General features: G+C 40.1%; 1 protein-coding gene across 2 annotated transcripts; it reads left to right on the top strand.

Moving 5' to 3' along the window:
- Window positions 1-268: 268 nt before the first annotated feature.
- ETNPPL (ethanolamine-phosphate phospho-lyase) lies at window positions 269-16,497 on the top strand. Of its 2 annotated transcripts, none has more exons than XM_032461597.1 (13): window positions 269-477; window positions 3,024-3,142; window positions 3,412-3,571; window positions 5,272-5,346; window positions 6,761-6,851; window positions 7,761-7,877; window positions 9,367-9,449; window positions 10,054-10,099; window positions 11,221-11,375; window positions 11,997-12,086; window positions 12,324-12,454; window positions 13,860-13,927; window positions 15,289-16,497. In XM_032461597.1, exons 1-13 carry the CDS (start codon window positions 422-424, stop codon window positions 15,415-15,417), a joined length of 1,320 nt encoding a protein of 439 aa, XP_032317488.1. In that variant the 5' UTR covers window positions 269-421; the 3' UTR covers window positions 15,418-16,497. The 2 variants fall into 2 exon arrangements, with proteins under 2 accessions (XP_032317488.1, XP_032317480.1); XM_032461589.1 differs by having other exon boundaries at window positions 270-477; window positions 10,054-10,279; window positions 15,289-16,422.
- The last annotated feature ends 210 nt before the right edge of the window (window positions 16,498-16,707 follow it).

Below are 16,707 nucleotides of genomic sequence, written 5' to 3'. Positions count from 1 at the left end.
AAGAAAAAGTGGGAAGGAGGGAATTCACAGGCAGAGGAGGAAGAAAGGCCATGGCAAGGCAAACTTAGGAAAATAAAGGCGAGTTAGAAGAAGTAACAGGGATGGGGAGGGGAAGTGGGCAGCAGGGAAGAACCGGAGCCAGTTAGCCTGCGGGCGGCGGTGGGTGGCGAACGAGTGGCTAGCCCAGAGCCTCCCCAGGCAGGCAGCGGGCGGAGGAGGGGACGAGGAGGGTGGGGCTTGGCGAAGGGCAAAGGCAGGGCTGGGCTTTAAAAGGAGGATGACCCTAGCTAGTTGATGCCGCGGGTGACCTCCGACGCCCAGGGCGAGGGAACCCAACAAGGGAAAACTGGAGGAAAGGGCCGCCGCTGAGGCGCACGGACTGGAGAGGGGAGACCCCCGGAGCGCCCGGCACCCCGCCACCATGAGCGAGCTGTACAGCAAGCAAGACACCCTGGCGCTGAGGAGGAAGCACATCGGGTAAGGGCTCCCCAGCCCTGAGGAAAGGCACAGAGAAGAGGGGATCACCAGCGCAGGGGGCGGAGAGCTGAAGCGGGGCGGGGAGCCGGCGGGCGAGCCGGCGGCGCGCGGAGGCTCCGGGTGGGCGGTTGCCCCCGGGCGGTCAGACCCGCCGCTCCTCCGCCCAAGGGGGCCGCCTCCCCGCCCGCTCCCGCCGGGTCCGCGCGCTCTGCAGCCCCCGGAGCGGGTGAGGGCTGCCGGCCCGCTGGGGGGATTGACCGTGAGGCTGAAATAGCCACGGGAGGAGAGCCACGGGTAGCTCTCCCACTCCCGCCAACAAGAAAGTTTTTCAAAAGTATGAACTCAGAAATATTTTTGACGATGACTATGAAAACTAATTCTGACAATTCTTGTTTAAAGTGAACTTTTTCTTCTTGCACTCCTGGTTAAGAAGTAAAAGGTTAATCCAGCCAGTTTGAAAAACAAAACAAAACAAACAAAAAACTTTGAAACCACTTACTTAAGGGTGAGATGCCACTTACCTTGGTCTGCCCATCTGTGCCGTCACTTCAGTTTAAAGTGTTCTCTCCGGTCTGCTTTGTTTTGCTCGTATTATAAACGACTTAGTAATATACTGGTGAGTACAGGGCCGAACCTGAAGTGACACCTGGGCTGTGGTCCTAGTAGCGTGTCCAGTTACCTTGTGACCTCTGTCAAGCTACTTTAATTTCTTCTAGGAAAGGAGGAATGACATTCTACTTCACAAGAGCAAGCAAGTGAGATTAATACGTGTGATCTGGCTTTTTAAAAGTTACATGTAAATAGCTGCGGCCACGTGCGACCCCTAGCCACTCCAGTACTTACCTGTGACTAACAAGAGCTGCAGCAGTGGGCCCGAGAGAGGACTGCGGGGAGCGGGCCGGGAGAGGGGTAGTGCTTAAGAAAGAAAATGATACCCTGGCGCCTCTTCGGAGCAATGCTGGGCGGTTTATGAGGACTTGATCTCCTAATGTCAACCCAGGAGGTTCCAGGAGGTTCCAGGAGGTGTAGGAGGCTAGTTAAATCTCTGTCAACCCGGCAATAGTGTCAGATTCCTTCCTCATTACCCGATCACCTCCTCACCCTTACGTAATCACCACTCATTTCTGTTCGCTTTCAATCCTATGTGATTAAATTCCAGTGGAAGCCTAATGATTTCTGATGTGAGCAGAACAAATTCTGTGAAAGGAGGAAAGGTAGCCAAGGACTGACCGAAAGAATTTTACCTGAAGTCTGAGTGGCGAGGTGGAAAGTACACTAACAAGGAGACACGGTGAAAGCTGCAGTCTTCAGCCCATGTTCACAGCACAGGGTTTTTCTGATTTTAACTTATAGGTGTAAACTAACAGCTGAATTTGAACCAATAAGAAAATCTCATTAAACATTAATTTCATTTTAGCTGATCTTAGTTTAGGTTAGTTTAGCTTAATCTTAGTTTTAAAATTCAAGATTACCTAGTCACAATAATCACAATACCTTCTAAACATTTGCATATTCATTTAATGTATAAGTATCTAATTACCTTGTAAACTACCTCCAGTGCATGTGTTATGCAACATCACCAAAATAAAAATAATAAATTTTGTTTTAGTTTCTAAATGTGCATAGAGCCCAATTCAGAAATCTTTGTGATGTTTCTATGTTGCTAAAATTTATACTCCAGACAACCATCCAAATAACCAAAAATATGAATGATTTATTATATGCTCAAAAGACTGGGTTAAAGGGTTAGAAGAATAATTGGATTTTATTATTTAAGGATGGAAAATCCATTTGATGCAAGACAAGTACCAGTCTAAAGACATGAAAATGATCTGTAAAATCACCTGCATAGTACTTAAGACTGAGTTATTTGTATTTAGCTTTTAGTCCTATTCATTTCTTTACAAATTCGATTAGAGGGAGAGATTAGATTAGATTAGATTAGCAAGCAAGCTGTATTCTGGGCTATAGCTTAAGACAGTCTACTTTCAATTCTGGTTTTCTCACTTATTCTCTGTGTAACCTTGATCAAGCTTCTTCATTTTTCTGTACCTCAGTTTTCCTCACTTATGAAAATAAGAATAATAATAACTCCTATTATATATTATTGTTGGGAGGATTAAATGAGATAATACTTGTAATATCTGGCAGTTCTTACACATAGTAAGCCTTAAAAAAAAAAAAAAGAAAAGAAAGAAAGAAAAAGTTTGGGTTTTTTCCTGGTAGAACAAAGTTTCCCAGAGGCAAGTTGGTTATTGGTTTGTGTAATTACAGCTGTCAGAGTTGATCCACAGATCTCCAAAAAGAGTTGTCAAATCATGGCAAATTTAATACAAGAAGCATGACATGTGAGCAGTGTCATGGATGGGGGATTAAGGTAAAAGGTTCTAGGCTAATATGAAATTAAAAAAAAAAAAAAAGTATGCCACCTCAGTTGTGTTTTCCCTTTCCTTTATGTAATTGTAATTTTCCACTGATCGTGACCTTCACTGACAAGTAAAAACACGGAGCAGTCCTGCCAAACAAAAGTGTTTCCTTATTTCTAGGCCGTCATGCAAAGTTTTCTTTGCTGCGGATCCCATCAAAATAGTGCGAGCCCAGCGGCAGTACATGTTTGACGAGAAGGGTGAACAGTACTTGGATTGCATCAACAACGTCGCCCATGGTAATGTACTGTCTTTGTTGTGCCTTGAAAAATACATCTTGGGGGTCAGCCGGGCTTGGCACCATTAATATTTGTCTCAGGAATTGCAGTGGCTGCATTACTTGGCTGAATGGGACCCATAGTCCTAGGCAGGGACGAGCTAGAGCGAAATGTGGAGAGGAACAAGAAAGATCAACTTTTTTTTTTCCTCTTTGCTACAGAATCTCCCTCACTTCCCAGGCATTTAGAATTGTGACTCATTTGGGGGGCTTTTGTCTTCTAAATTTTAGTGGGACACTGCCACCCAGAAGTGGTCAAGGCTGCCCAGAGACAGATGGAACTGCTCAACACAAATTCTCGATTCCTCCACGACAACGTTGTCGAGTATGCCAAGCGCCTGTCAGCAACCCTGCCGGACAAACTCTCTGTTTGCTATTTTACAAATTCAGGGTATGTTTCGAGGTTTCCCACCCATCCTCATTCCCACCAACCTCTTCGTCTCCTCTCTCACACATCTTTTCTTTTTGATTCCTGGTACAGATATTTTAAAAGGTTTCCTAAGATTTTTGCATTTACTAATGACCCCACGTAGGGGACCTGACCTTTCTGGTTCTCTTGCCCTGGTCCGCCAGCCCGCTGTAGTAAGACACTGACAGCATGTTCCGGGGCTCTCGACACAGACTAAAATAATAGCCTGACGGTTAACAAGTGCACACCACTCAACTGTTAATTGCCTTGGCTTCCTTAATGAAAGATGGGGAAAGCACACCCTTAAGTATCCCTAAAGGATAGATGCTCGGGTTGTAACCACGTGAGAAAACCTGGCTAGTCAAATGGTAAATAGCTAAGGACTCTAGATGAACCTAGATAGTTCTTTCAAAGCATGAAATGAAGAATTTAAGCAAAGAAAGAACTCTACTAAACAAGCTATATAACTTTTGTAAGATTTTTAATTGATTTGTTTCCTTAGGCAATTAAATGTATTTTCCCAACACAAACACGAGGGAGGAAGGAGTAAATTTAAGTGAATAGATATGTCACAACTTTTAAATTCTGTAAATTTAAATTATTCTTTATCCATATAGATACAGAATATCTGTATCTATAGAAAAGCTCACAGTGCAATGTTATACGGGGAGGAAAACTGTATATACAGCATAAGCTCATTTTAAAATGATACATATGTACATATGTACTAAAACTATTAGAGATTCTGCAGATGTTCTATTACATGATTCTGTGGTTCACTTTTCTCTTTTCAATGAAATATTTTAAAACCAAATTTGTAAACAGAAGATCGTTCTTTTTTCTTTGTAAAGAATTAAGATATTTTAGGATCTAATGTGTTGTTCTAAAGCACTCTTGCTTTCAGTACATTAAATATCATAATATTTGACTTTCACTTCTAAAGAACCTATACTGTCAAAGAGAGATTAGCCTTAGAGAATACTGTCACCCAAGACTGGAGGTGATAAAGGCTGGAATAACCTTGAGGTTAAACAGGCGTCAGTCTGAATGCTGGCTCTACCTCTTCTTAGCTGTGAGAACTTATTCTGGCAACTTAACCTCTCTGAGGCTGTTTCTTCACCCATAGAAAGGAGATGGCAAAACTTGCCTTACAGTGTAGTTATGAAAGTAAATAAAAGCAAAACACTCAGTATGATTTTTGATGTACTAAACATTCCACAAATGATTATTTAAACTCTCTTAATCCAGATAGAAAAATTATGATCTTCATTTTATAAATAAGGAACTAACCATGTACTGGGTCAGGATAGCATAGTTTAGTAGCCAGGTTACTGGGCCCTCATACTCCCATTCCTCCCATTGAGATCAGGCTTCCTGGTCTCCTCAAAGTTAGTCACCTACCAACGTGGCTGAATTGGGCTAGAATTTAAAATAAGCATAATATCCTCAAATTTGTATGGAGCTCTCTCTGTGTCTCACTGTTCATTGAAGACATCTAGGGGGCTTAGAAAGATGAAGTGAGATATCTGGGTGGGCAAGATTGAGGGGAAAGAGAGGACCTCAACTTATTTCTTTATCTAGCCCTAAATAATTAGAATCCTCAACTTTGGTAAATAGTATTTTGAAAGATTTTTAAAAGAGCTTATGTCACATTGTCCCTTATCTCTCTACTGTCTTAATAGTTCTGAAGCCAATGACTTAGCCTTACGCCTGGCTCGGCAGTTCAGAGGCCACCAAGACGTGATCACTCTTGACCAGTAAGTCTTGGACACAAAGCTTCAAAGCAGGAAGCTCTTTCAGAGATGAAAGTCTGTTGATCCTATCTGACTAATACCATAAGCACATCTGGAGGAGGCTGGGTATATGGCACAAGGGTTTTTATTATGTATTAAGGTTTCAAGGCCAGCCCAGGCCTGGAGGACACCCCAAGTATCTGGAGGCTCTTTTGGGTGCTGTGGTCATGGTTTCATGGGCTCTGCATGAAGCAGGTTTTACTTTTAGTTTGAGGCATTTCAAATATCTTTTCACAATCTATCATCTGTCTTTTAACTTTCTTCATGATATCCTTCAACAAAAATCTTTCATTTGATTAAATCAAATTGTTGCCATTTTCATCTCATGTTTTGCATTTTCTAAGTTTTGTTAATATCTCTCTCCTTGACACCCATTCCCAGCCCCCAGATCAGAAAGATGTTCTTCCTCATTTTCTTCCACTACTTTTATAATAACTCCTCATATTGAATCCACCTGGAGGCCACTGTGTTACCATTATGCATGGCTGTGTCTCTGAGTTCGCCTGCTATCCCAGTCATTTCTTTGTTCTTATTCCAATACCATACTAATTTCATTATTATGGCTTTGTAGCATGTTTTAATTTATAGTAGGGGAAGTCCTCCCTCTTTGCTTTATCTGTTCATGGGCCATTTATAATTTCTTTTCCAGATCTTCCAATTATATACCTCTGAGCAAGACACGTAAAAGAGAATATCATAGCCACCTGTATTTTAAGTGAGAGAAAGGAATTTCCTAGCCACTTGATCACCATTCAGTTTTCGTTTTGTTTTGTTTTGTTTTGTTTTTAATAGAGGTAGTGGGAATTGAACTCAGGACCTTGCACATGCTGAGCACATGCTCTACCACTGAGATATACCCACCCCTTCAATCTTCCTTCTTTTTGAAAAGACTCCTCCTGTTCCTGACCAACTTGCATTTGCCCAATATGTGCAACTGGACATCTTTTAGAAACCGTCCCAAGCAGAAACACAGCCCATTCCATGATATAAAGTTGTTTTTAAAACTTACTAGAATGTAACTATCAAATACACTTAAAGAATACATAGATAAGTTTCTCATGAAGCTATAGAAAATAATTTTTTTTACATTTAGATAATCTAATTTAGCATATCTAATACAATCCAAAGAAATTAAGTTTTTTTCCCTGCTGAAAAGTAGCTGTCTATGGGGATACATACTTGGATTTCTATGTGTTTTATTACATGAATCGGGAGAGCTGGACAAATTAATGGCCAGACTTATGAAATATTAGCTTCCATATAGTTAAATCTGGCACCAATGTTGAGATTCTCCCTGGATGACATGCAGTACTATTTTTCATATACCAGAAAAGCATCCTTCTGTGAGTGATTTTGGTTACTGTTTTTTTCTTTTCAGTGCTTACCATGGTCACTTATCATCTTTAATTGAGATCAGTCCATATAAATTTCGCAAGGGCAAAGACGTCAAGAAGGAATTTGTGCATGTGGTAAGTATCTTGGAATTCAACAATTAGAATGTTAGGACTAGAAGAGTGCCTAATGGTAATCCAGTCCAGTGCTTTCATTGAAATGAAACCGTGAAAAGGAACTCAGATCTAGAGCAGTTGTGTGGCGTGCTATAGTCAAAGAGCTAGTTAATGACAGGAGGTGGTTTGAAATTCATCGATGAGTATCATAATGGGCAAATCAGTATAGTCGTAGCAATAGCAGTTATTTACAGCTATCATTTTATTTTTCTGGCCCCTTGATCTTTAATTACTTTTTCTATCACTGAAATCAGGTCAAAATTCAGAGTTGCATCAAGTGTGTGTGACTGTCTTAAAATTAAATTACTCTCTGCTAAATTATATAGATTTATTAAGTAAAGTAAATCGTAAATGAAATAAAATAAAGAAATCAATCAAATAGTTGAACCAGTAAAACTCATTTGGCTTAATTAAGGATCAGTAGACTTTTTAAAGAGAATTATTAATACTTTCCTCCAAAATTTTAAGATCTGAAATTAGTGCCAAAGCACTCTAGTTTTCTGAATGAGTACAGCCTGCTATATAGTTAGTAAGTGTTGGTTTATTTTTAATTTAGGATAGTTAGTAGTTCCCATTCATTGAAATTTTCAAATAATAAAATCACACTTGTTTGAATTTGTTCCTTATGTGAACAGGGATGCAGTCTTCACTTATAAGAGTCTAGGAGCAAATCTAAGCTCCTGTTCTTGGGACAAAGATATCAATTCTCACAGAATTGAGAAATGTTAAGGAAAAAGAGCAAAAGAACCTAGAGTCACTTAAATCCCCAGGTCATCTTTCTGATACGCTCTTGCGGGGAAGTGCCTTTTTTAAAAAGCTCATTTGTCCAAGAGACAAATCATGAGACACTGTTACTTTTGATGTCTTCAGGCACCAGCACCAGATATTTACAGAGGGAAATACAGAGAAGACCATGCAGACCCGGCCAGCGCTTATGCAAGTGAAGTGAAGAAGATTATTGATGAGGCTCATAACAGTGGAAGGAAGGTTTGTATTTATAGCTTTGGAAACACTTTAACATCTTATATAAGATGGATTGAAATCATTGTGATCTGTTGGAGAGGTGGAAGACGATTAGATCTCAGCCCCCTTTCTGTTCTTCTCTGGTTACACGTTCACTTGGTTCATATTTCAACAAGTGCATTGTTACATTCATGCCTCTAAGACCATCTATTTTAATTTATCCTGGAAATGCAATTACTATGCCCGTTCAAGAACTGGTGGTCTAATGCTGACCTTCCCAGTGGGAGGCAGACTCTGGTCCAAAGGGATGGGGGAGAGGATTAAAAAAGACAAAATTCCAACTGAGAGTAGCATGGGGGCTAATACAAGGTGGGAAAGGGAAGAGGCAGAGTGGCCCTGGGGTCTTAGGACCAGTGCAGGCTCCCAGATCCGGGGAGCCTTGACACCTCCCTAGAACCGGTTCAGCTTTCCTGAAGCCATGCAGCCTGAGTAAGCCAAGATAGGAAAATGTTCTTCCAGCCTGGGCCTGCTTCTAAGACAAACCGGAATCCTCCTAAATAGGAAAAAGAGTTTCCATTTTCTCAGTCTTCGCCCTACTGTCTACAGCTTAACGTTAAATATTCAGCCCATTTAGGGGTTACTTACTCAGAGTTTGAATGTGATTTGACACATGCTTTGCCTTTAAACTGGCTTATTGCATCAACATGGCAATAAAAAATCTTAACTGAGATAAAAATGAAGACTTTGTGTTTTCTGATTCAAATATTTCTATCTTAATGACTGGAGAGTCTTTGCATTTCTTAACTGTTTGCTCTTTTTCTTCCCATCCCATTTGTTTTGCATATCTTAATGGACGTAGTTTAGACTAGAACCTTGGTTCTCTTGACCACTTACCTCATACTGTGTCTATGCTTTCCCTCTTTAATTTAGCATTACCTGTTTTCTATTTTCTTCTTTCTAGAACAAAGTAGTTCTACTGTGAATTGCCTAATTCTGTAAGTTAAGCCTGGTTCAGGGCAAGAACCAGAAATACAGCATAATAATTAAGGTTTGTGGCCACAAGTCACTGTCCTATCTCCTTGGTGCAAATTCTGGGCTCGGGCAGCCCTAATTCAGCAAGCTGAGGAAACAGGCACTACAGTAGTAAGTGTAGAACCTGGGTAATTTTTTAGAAGTTCATATCAAAGACTGATCAAAACATCAGTCTTATTCAGTTGATCCTAATGAACACACTGCATTTAAATTAATTACGGAGAAATGGAAGGCACCGTCTCCACCATTTCTCGTGGTGGTTTCATTGGTACCCTAACATTTCGGAAACTAATGCCTCGGATCAGTTGCTTTTTCAGCACAGACATCTATTCTTTTCTTTTTAATCAAATTGCCAGTTTGCCTCTTGCCACAGGTCCATTCCCAACCATTTTTTAAATCACTTGCTCTCTAAGAAGTCCTCTTTTTTAGGAGATATGGGAGGGGGACCTAATGGACTTTGACCCCATCTTCTCTTGTATAGATTGCTGCCTTTATTGCTGAATCCATGCAGAGTTGTGGCGGACAAATAATTCCTCCAGCAGGCTACTTCCAGAAAGTGGCAGAGTATGTACCTGACTTGGGCATCCTTGATCAAACTGAAGGCAATGTGACAGTTCTGTAGGGCCATCCTGGTTGTTAAAATATTGAAGTCCTTCCAGACAGGATGGTAAATAGCCACTTTTGAGTGCCTGCCCCCCAGGACTCCTGGAACCCCTCCTCCTTCCCAAGGTCCAGCAAGTAAAGGGTTTGCACATGGCCCAGCAGAGGGGCCTCCAGGACTCTGCTCCACTACACACCTGGCATCTCTCTGATTGGTTGGTGTCCAAGCCTTACTAATTAGTGAAAATTTGAAGATTAACCCTGCTAAACACTACTTCTTGTTCACTTCTTTCTCTTCCCACTTGAAATACTGCAGTAGAGCTTATTTAAGCAGCACAAACCCAAACAATGTTGAATATATCTAATCTAGAAATGAAGTGATTGTATTGCAAAGTCAGTGGCATCACGTAGATGTCATTGGGGATCTGAACACTGAAATGTTTGTAACAAAGATTACAGACTTCAGGTGAACAGCATTTTTTTAAGTCCTCAATAATCTGTATCTCTGTGGGAGGGTTTGGGGACTCTCAGGAGCCTGAAGCCATTAGACTGCCATTTTGCTTTTCAGATATGTACACGGAGCAGGAGGTGTGTTTATAGCGGATGAAGTTCAGGTAGGCTTTGGCCGAGTTGGGAGACATTTCTGGAGCTTCCAGATGCTTGGTGAAGACTTTGTTCCAGACATCGTCACAATGGGAAAACCCATGGGCAATGGCCACCCAATGGCATGTGTGGTAACAACCAAAGAAATCGCAGAAGCCTTCAGCAACTCTGGGATGGAGTATTTCAATACAGTAAATTTGGGCCTCCTACTTTAATGCTGAGATGGAAAAATAATGTGTGTTCTTCTTGCCAATGTAGTAAAGAATAAATTTCATTATTGCCAGATAACCACCCTAAGACCCTAGCCAAATGTTGATTCTAGCCATATTTCATTCTATCTGGCACAATTCTTGTACTTTTCCTTGTGTATCTTTCCTGTTTCTATTCATTGTTCCAATGATAGATGGCTGCCCTGCTAAACTCTGGAGGTTAGGATATTTCATTAACAGATGATATGATCTTTTTTGTTTTGTATCACATTTAAATTCCCAAAACCCTTCTAAAGTGTTTAGATGATTCAATACTATAAATGTTACATGACTGTCATAGGAGATACTAAATTTCTATCTTTGAGAAATTTTATTTCCTTGGTTTTACCCACAAAAGTTATAAGCCTTAAGCTTGGAAAGATTATTATCGTTTTTGCAGTATGTAGACTAGGGCTTGTAACAGCTAAAAGTAAGATTCAAATCTAAGGACATAAATTATTTGGAGAAAATGTCATTGCTTAACTTTTTTCACACAGCTATTCAAGGGCTGAAACCCATATCCCCCTAACTAAACCACACTCTGAAATCCTTAATTCCCAACACAATGTCTGGTTTTGGTTTGGATGAACTAATAAATTCCCCAATAGTCCCTCATACCAGTTATGCAGTATATATATATATATATATATATATATATATATATATATATATATATATATATATAATTTGGAATTACATTCTCAATCCTAAATGAATAGAATCACGCTATATTCTAAATCTAAGGAACTAATCGCTTAGTGCCCTTAACAAGGGAAAATTTTATTAAAATTATATCTTTATTTATGTATAAGCCAAATTTCTCATAAATGAAGCAATACCACTAATTTAACTATTATGTTTTCTCATTTAACTTTTTTCTGCAGTATGGAGGAAATCCAGTATCTTCTGCTGTTGGTTTGGCCGTCCTGGATGTAATTGAAAATGAAGACCTTCAAGGAAACGCCACAAGAGTAGGGAATTATCTTACTGAGTTACTGAATAAACAGAAGGCCAAGCACACTTTGATAGGAGATGTCAGGTAGATTTACCATGGAGTTGTCGTGTAGTCATTTGTCCAAATGAAAATTGATTATATTTTATCTTATAAACTGAATGTAGAAAACACTGAAAAGCGAAAAACAACCCTCATCTTTAATCCAGAACCCAGGTATCTATATCTAACCCACCATTAAATTTGGGTATATATCTCTCCTGACTTTTATACTTTTTTGAAAAAATAAAGCCGGGATAATCTCAGCAGCTAAAGGATGAAAAGAAGGAACTTAAAGTAACTCTAAATGATCTATGAAGAATTATTTAAAATGACATCTAAGAAAACTCGGTATTTTTCATATAAGTATACGTATAGACATTAGAGATTTATCATCACGAGTGTCCTGAGACGCTAAATAACATGACAATGTTGTTTTTAAGCCTTTTTCTTTTATAATTAACTGGAGAAAAAAAAGGATGGAAAAACTAGCTTGATTCAAAAACTATAGGAAGTCCTGTAGACACTGGATTGGTACCTTGGATTAATTAGAATCAGTAACAATTAAGCTTTAAAGAGAATCACATTCAGCTTCAAATCAAACTGAAGTTTGAGGACAGTGCAGTGCTTGATAGAGTGTGTCAAGTTTCCTTTCTTTACCTCCCTCAGGGGTGTTGGCCTTTTTATCGGAATTGACTTAGTGAAGGACCACCAGAAAAGGACCCCCGCCACAGCCGAAGCTCAACACATCATCTACAAGTAAATGCACCCCTCACCTGTTTGGTATCTCATTTGGTATCTCGGCTTGAAAGATGCCCACCCACATGAATGCTTCCTTTATTTCCTCTCATCTCCCCAAATAAGGAAAGTTTAAAAAGTTTGAGCAATTTGTAAATGTGGGCTTCTTGCATGCAAACACTAAACTGCTCTGCTGTTCACATCCTTCTGAAATAACCTTAATTATCACTTGTATGCACATGTTCCTGTGCTAATTAGGATGAAAGAAAAGCGAGTGCTTCTCAGTGCTGACGGACCTCATAGAAACGTGCTTAAAATAAAACCACCTATGTGCTTCACTGAAGAAGATGCCAAGTTTATGGTGGACCATCTTGATGGAATTCTAACAGGTCTGTCCAGAGATCTTTAAAGTAGAAGCTCCCCCGCCCCCGCTGCCCAACCCTTACCCTGGTCGTGCACAGCAGTGTGTCTTGCTATTCGTGTCAGTTGAAGGAGGGTGGAAATGAATGTGTACATTTATATTATTACGTATTTTCACTTTTTAAAAAAACCTGCCTGTCTTTATTGTGCTCTGCACCACAAATGCTGGCAGTGTAGTCCTTCAGCTTTGTATCATGAAAATATATGAAACATTATTAATAAAAATTATTGGCTGTGGGTTAACAGTTATTTGCTTTATGCTGAATCATTTGACTTTGTGTATATTTCACTTATTACAATTTAATTTTTGAAGACTTTTGTTTGTCATTCAGAATTATAGCCTGTCATAGGAATTCATCTTTTGTCTACTTACATTAAATGATTAGGTTAATTTGTTTTTCTGTTATGAGCATAAATTGAGATTAGAAAGTAAAGTTAGCAATGTTTGTAAAACCATATTGAAAAAACATAAAGCTCTGTCAAATGTTAGAGTATTTTTGATGTTGCTTTAGTTATGTTTTTAAGATCCTACTTCTCTGCTCCTCTTCAGCCTCTTGGGGTTAGGAAAAGGCTGATAAGCCAGGAATCCATACAGCATACAACATAGATCATTAATATTTGGAAACTTGAGAGTCAGCCCCAAGTTATTAGCAGTACCATCACTGTCTTTGGACCAAGAATACGCTCACACCCTAACCTGGCCAGTGTTCCTCACACACCTGTGTTTCCTCCGGTCCTGTGAAAGGCCAGGCGGAAGAGAGTATGGGTTGGTGCAAATCTGTCACTATTACTTAAAAATCATCTCAGAGCTTGAGCATTTTTAATGGTGGGGCTGAATAATTTTTTTTGAATAAAGTAAGTGAAGCAGAGCTAACATAGCTTCAGCAATGATGAAACGCTACAATGAAAGTCTAAGGAAAGGCAGTATAGCTCAGTGATAGAGTGTGTGCTTAGCATGTGTGAGGTCCTGGGTTCAATCTGCAGTACCTCCAGTAAAAAAAATAAAAAATAAAAAAATAAAAGCCATCTCTACCATTCATTTTTCAATTTTAAAAAATGTAATTCAATTAAGAATTTTTTTAAAGTTTAAAAGCAGCTATTTTAATAGTGACATTTTTAAAACACAGGTACCTGTCTATTCTTTTTTTAATAATAATTTTTTAAGTTTATTTATTTTTTAAATTTTTTTCAGTGGCAATACTGGAAATTGAACCCAGGACCTTGTTCGTGCTAAGCATGCATTCTGCCACTGAGCTATACCCACCCCCCAACTCTGTTCTTTGTTAAGGGTATTCCTATAGTTACCAAAATGCTTTTTTTTTTTTAAGATTTTTATGTTTTTCTGTCTTACCCATTGTATCTTCCTTGATATAGGTTTAGAAGAAGCCATCAGAGATAAAACTGAGAGTGTGATCACTGAGAATACTCCATGCAGAACCAAGGTAAGAGTCTGTTACTTAATATTTAGGGAGATGTTTAAAATTGGGGGAATTTAAGAAAAAAGAATGCAAATTTTTAAAAATTGTACAATGACCTTTAGAGTAAAACGCACCTTTGCTAGAGTTGACTTACTGTTGCAGTTTTGAGTGCAGAATTAAATTTCAAGGTAAGTGTCATACCACTTGACAATCTGTTTTGTTGTTGTTGGGGATGGCGAGGTAATTAGTTTTATTTATTTATTTTTAGAGGAGGTACTGGGGATTGAACCCAGGACCTCAAGCATGCTAAGCATGTGCTCTACCACTGAGCTATATACCCTCCCCCCTCATACCACTTGAAAGGAATAAAGCCGAAGGACCATTCGTACAGGATTATTCCCATACCAAAAAAACAAGAACAAAAAACTCCAAAACCAAATAAGACCCCTCAAGATTGCAAAGGGGGCCTTCAAAATATATAAAGAGACAATAGCAAATGTCCTAAGTTCCTTCCTGTGTGTCGGAGGGCCACCTGACCCTGCCTCGAAGTCTCACACACTGTCTTTAATCAGCAAAAGCATCGGCAGCATGGCTCCGGAACGCCAGAGTGTGGTGCTGAAGTGAAGTGAAGTATAAGCCCTGACTGGCAGCCGGGGCCTGGGAACTGTCTGGCACGGAGTGGCCTAGTTTCTGCATTTGATGTGCTTCCAGCAGAGGCTTCTCCATTCTCTCCCTGAGCTGCCCAGGGTGTGAGAAAACGCTCCCGGGGTCAGAAACTGCAAGGCAAAAACTTGAGAGGCTTTGTTGCATAATTTGTTATTTGTTTATGACTTCGATGCTTAAAGGAACACTCAGTGCCTCCAGCCCGCCTGCTCATCCAGTGTAGTCAACAGAGTCCCTTTCTTGATTGAAAAACTTTAGGCCCTTTGAAAGCAAATGATTTGCTAGCAGAATGCTTCTGTCTCTTGGTACAGCACAAACCAGTGCTAGAAATCAATTCCTGTCTGCTGTTCTCAGCATGACTTGTGGGGTCTAGCACAGAATCACAGCTGTCAGAACTGAGCAAGCATTAGACAAAGCTTACACAAAAGGGAGTTCATCACTGGAAGTCCCACTTTGGGGTTAGCAAAGTTAGCATATGTTTCTGAAATTTTGGCTTAGAGTCCCAGATTTTATGTTGACATCGCATTTCAGATTTCTATGGAAGATACTGGATGATACCAATCAGGGTTGGGGAGGAACAGCTGACAGTGTTGTGCTGTGTTGTGTTGTGTTCTCCTGTGTGCCATGTCGCCTGTTGGCCTGGGGAGTCAGCCCTGTGGAGGCTGGCGGCTGGGTAGGTTAGAGGTGGGGTGCCCACGGGAGTTTGTGCTCTTGTCTTGCAGATGTCTGACGAAGCACACTTGGAATCGCTCAGCGATGGCATCCTGGACCCCAAAGAAAGTCCCAGCAGAAAGAGAAATGGATTGTGCACAGATAAACATTCTCTGCTCAGTAAGAGGCTCAAGACATGAGAGGATGCAATGTGCAGAGACATAAATGAGCAGAGTTACAGAGAATGAATGGAAGGGTCCCTTCTGTTAATAGCTCTCTTGAACCCTCTAAAGGAAGAATTTGCATTCCACTCAGATGTGTAAATAAAAAGGTGAATGAGTAATAAGAATAACCCAAATGATAATCAAACCATGTCAAGATTATTAGTTCAGCCTCTAGCCTAATTCCTGAGCTGAGATTCCTGAAAGTACTTTGTTTATTCTACTAAATTTCAGCGTCACATTGAATGTTGACTTAATGTTGGCAGTTTTACTTCTCATGTTTGAATGTAAAAAGCAAAGTACAGTAGGTTCCTGAACTTGGAAGAGTTAGTGCCATAAGATATGAATTCTTTAATGATTTAATTTATACATATTTATGGACTGTAATAAAATAGAAGGTGATGTAAACCAAAAAAATTTTACTAGAAAAGTGTTTTCTCTTGCAGAGAATATTAGGGTTGGAGTGGCAAAATCAAAGCCATTTGGGAAAAATCACATGCAGCAAATATGAAGAAGTGTGTGAATAATTTGGGCTTCTGTTGGGGAACGAGGTTACTCATGGTCCTGCAGGGACTGGGGCTGGGGGTGGGGGGAGGGAACAGGAATATACCCAGAAACACTCAAACATGCGGCTGGAGCAGCAGCAGGAGCCAAAGCACCGTTCAGTCAGGAGACCTGGGTTCTGGCTACTCAAGACGGTGTCACCTTGCCAAGTCACTTACCATCTTCCTCTTCTCATCGAGTTGATCGCCTGTGCACCCCGCTCACACACACACAGATACACACATTTCTAGCCAGAGATTGGCAAAGGGAAGTGAGGAAGCCTGAACGGTACGAGCCTGTCGTTAAACGTGCTGGTTCCACGAAACATCCACTTGGCGGAAGAAAGTGGAAGAAATTTGACTTTCTTGACTTTCCATTATCTCTGTTGCTCTCCTAATAGTTATTAAACTTTGTGTTTTGGTTTTTGTTCTGTAAAAAAAAGAAATAATTTTGCTGTGGCTGTTTCATTATAGCTGAGAAAGATGTTGGGAAGAAAATTAAACGTAAAAAGCTGTCTTTCTGAGTTTGTCATAAACTCAAAATGCCATCAAAAATGCAAGGTCTCTTTATTAACATGTAACTGACTGTGGATCCAAACTGGATAGCGCTGAGATTGGTACCCAGGAGCTGGCGAAGAGGAGAGAGTCTAGAGGTCTCTGTGGTTTGGTCCTAGGGAACAAGATAATTCCAAGACAGTCAGGCCTTTCGCCATGCCCCAGCTCAGCC

The sequence above is a fragment of the Camelus ferus genome, chromosome 2 (genome assembly GCF_009834535.1).
Source record: "Camelus ferus isolate YT-003-E chromosome 2, BCGSAC_Cfer_1.0, whole genome shotgun sequence".
NCBI lineage: Eukaryota > Metazoa > Chordata > Mammalia > Artiodactyla > Camelidae > Camelus > Camelus ferus.
Note: the sequence above shows the minus strand (reverse complement) of the source record. Positions and strands in the feature narration are given on the sequence as shown.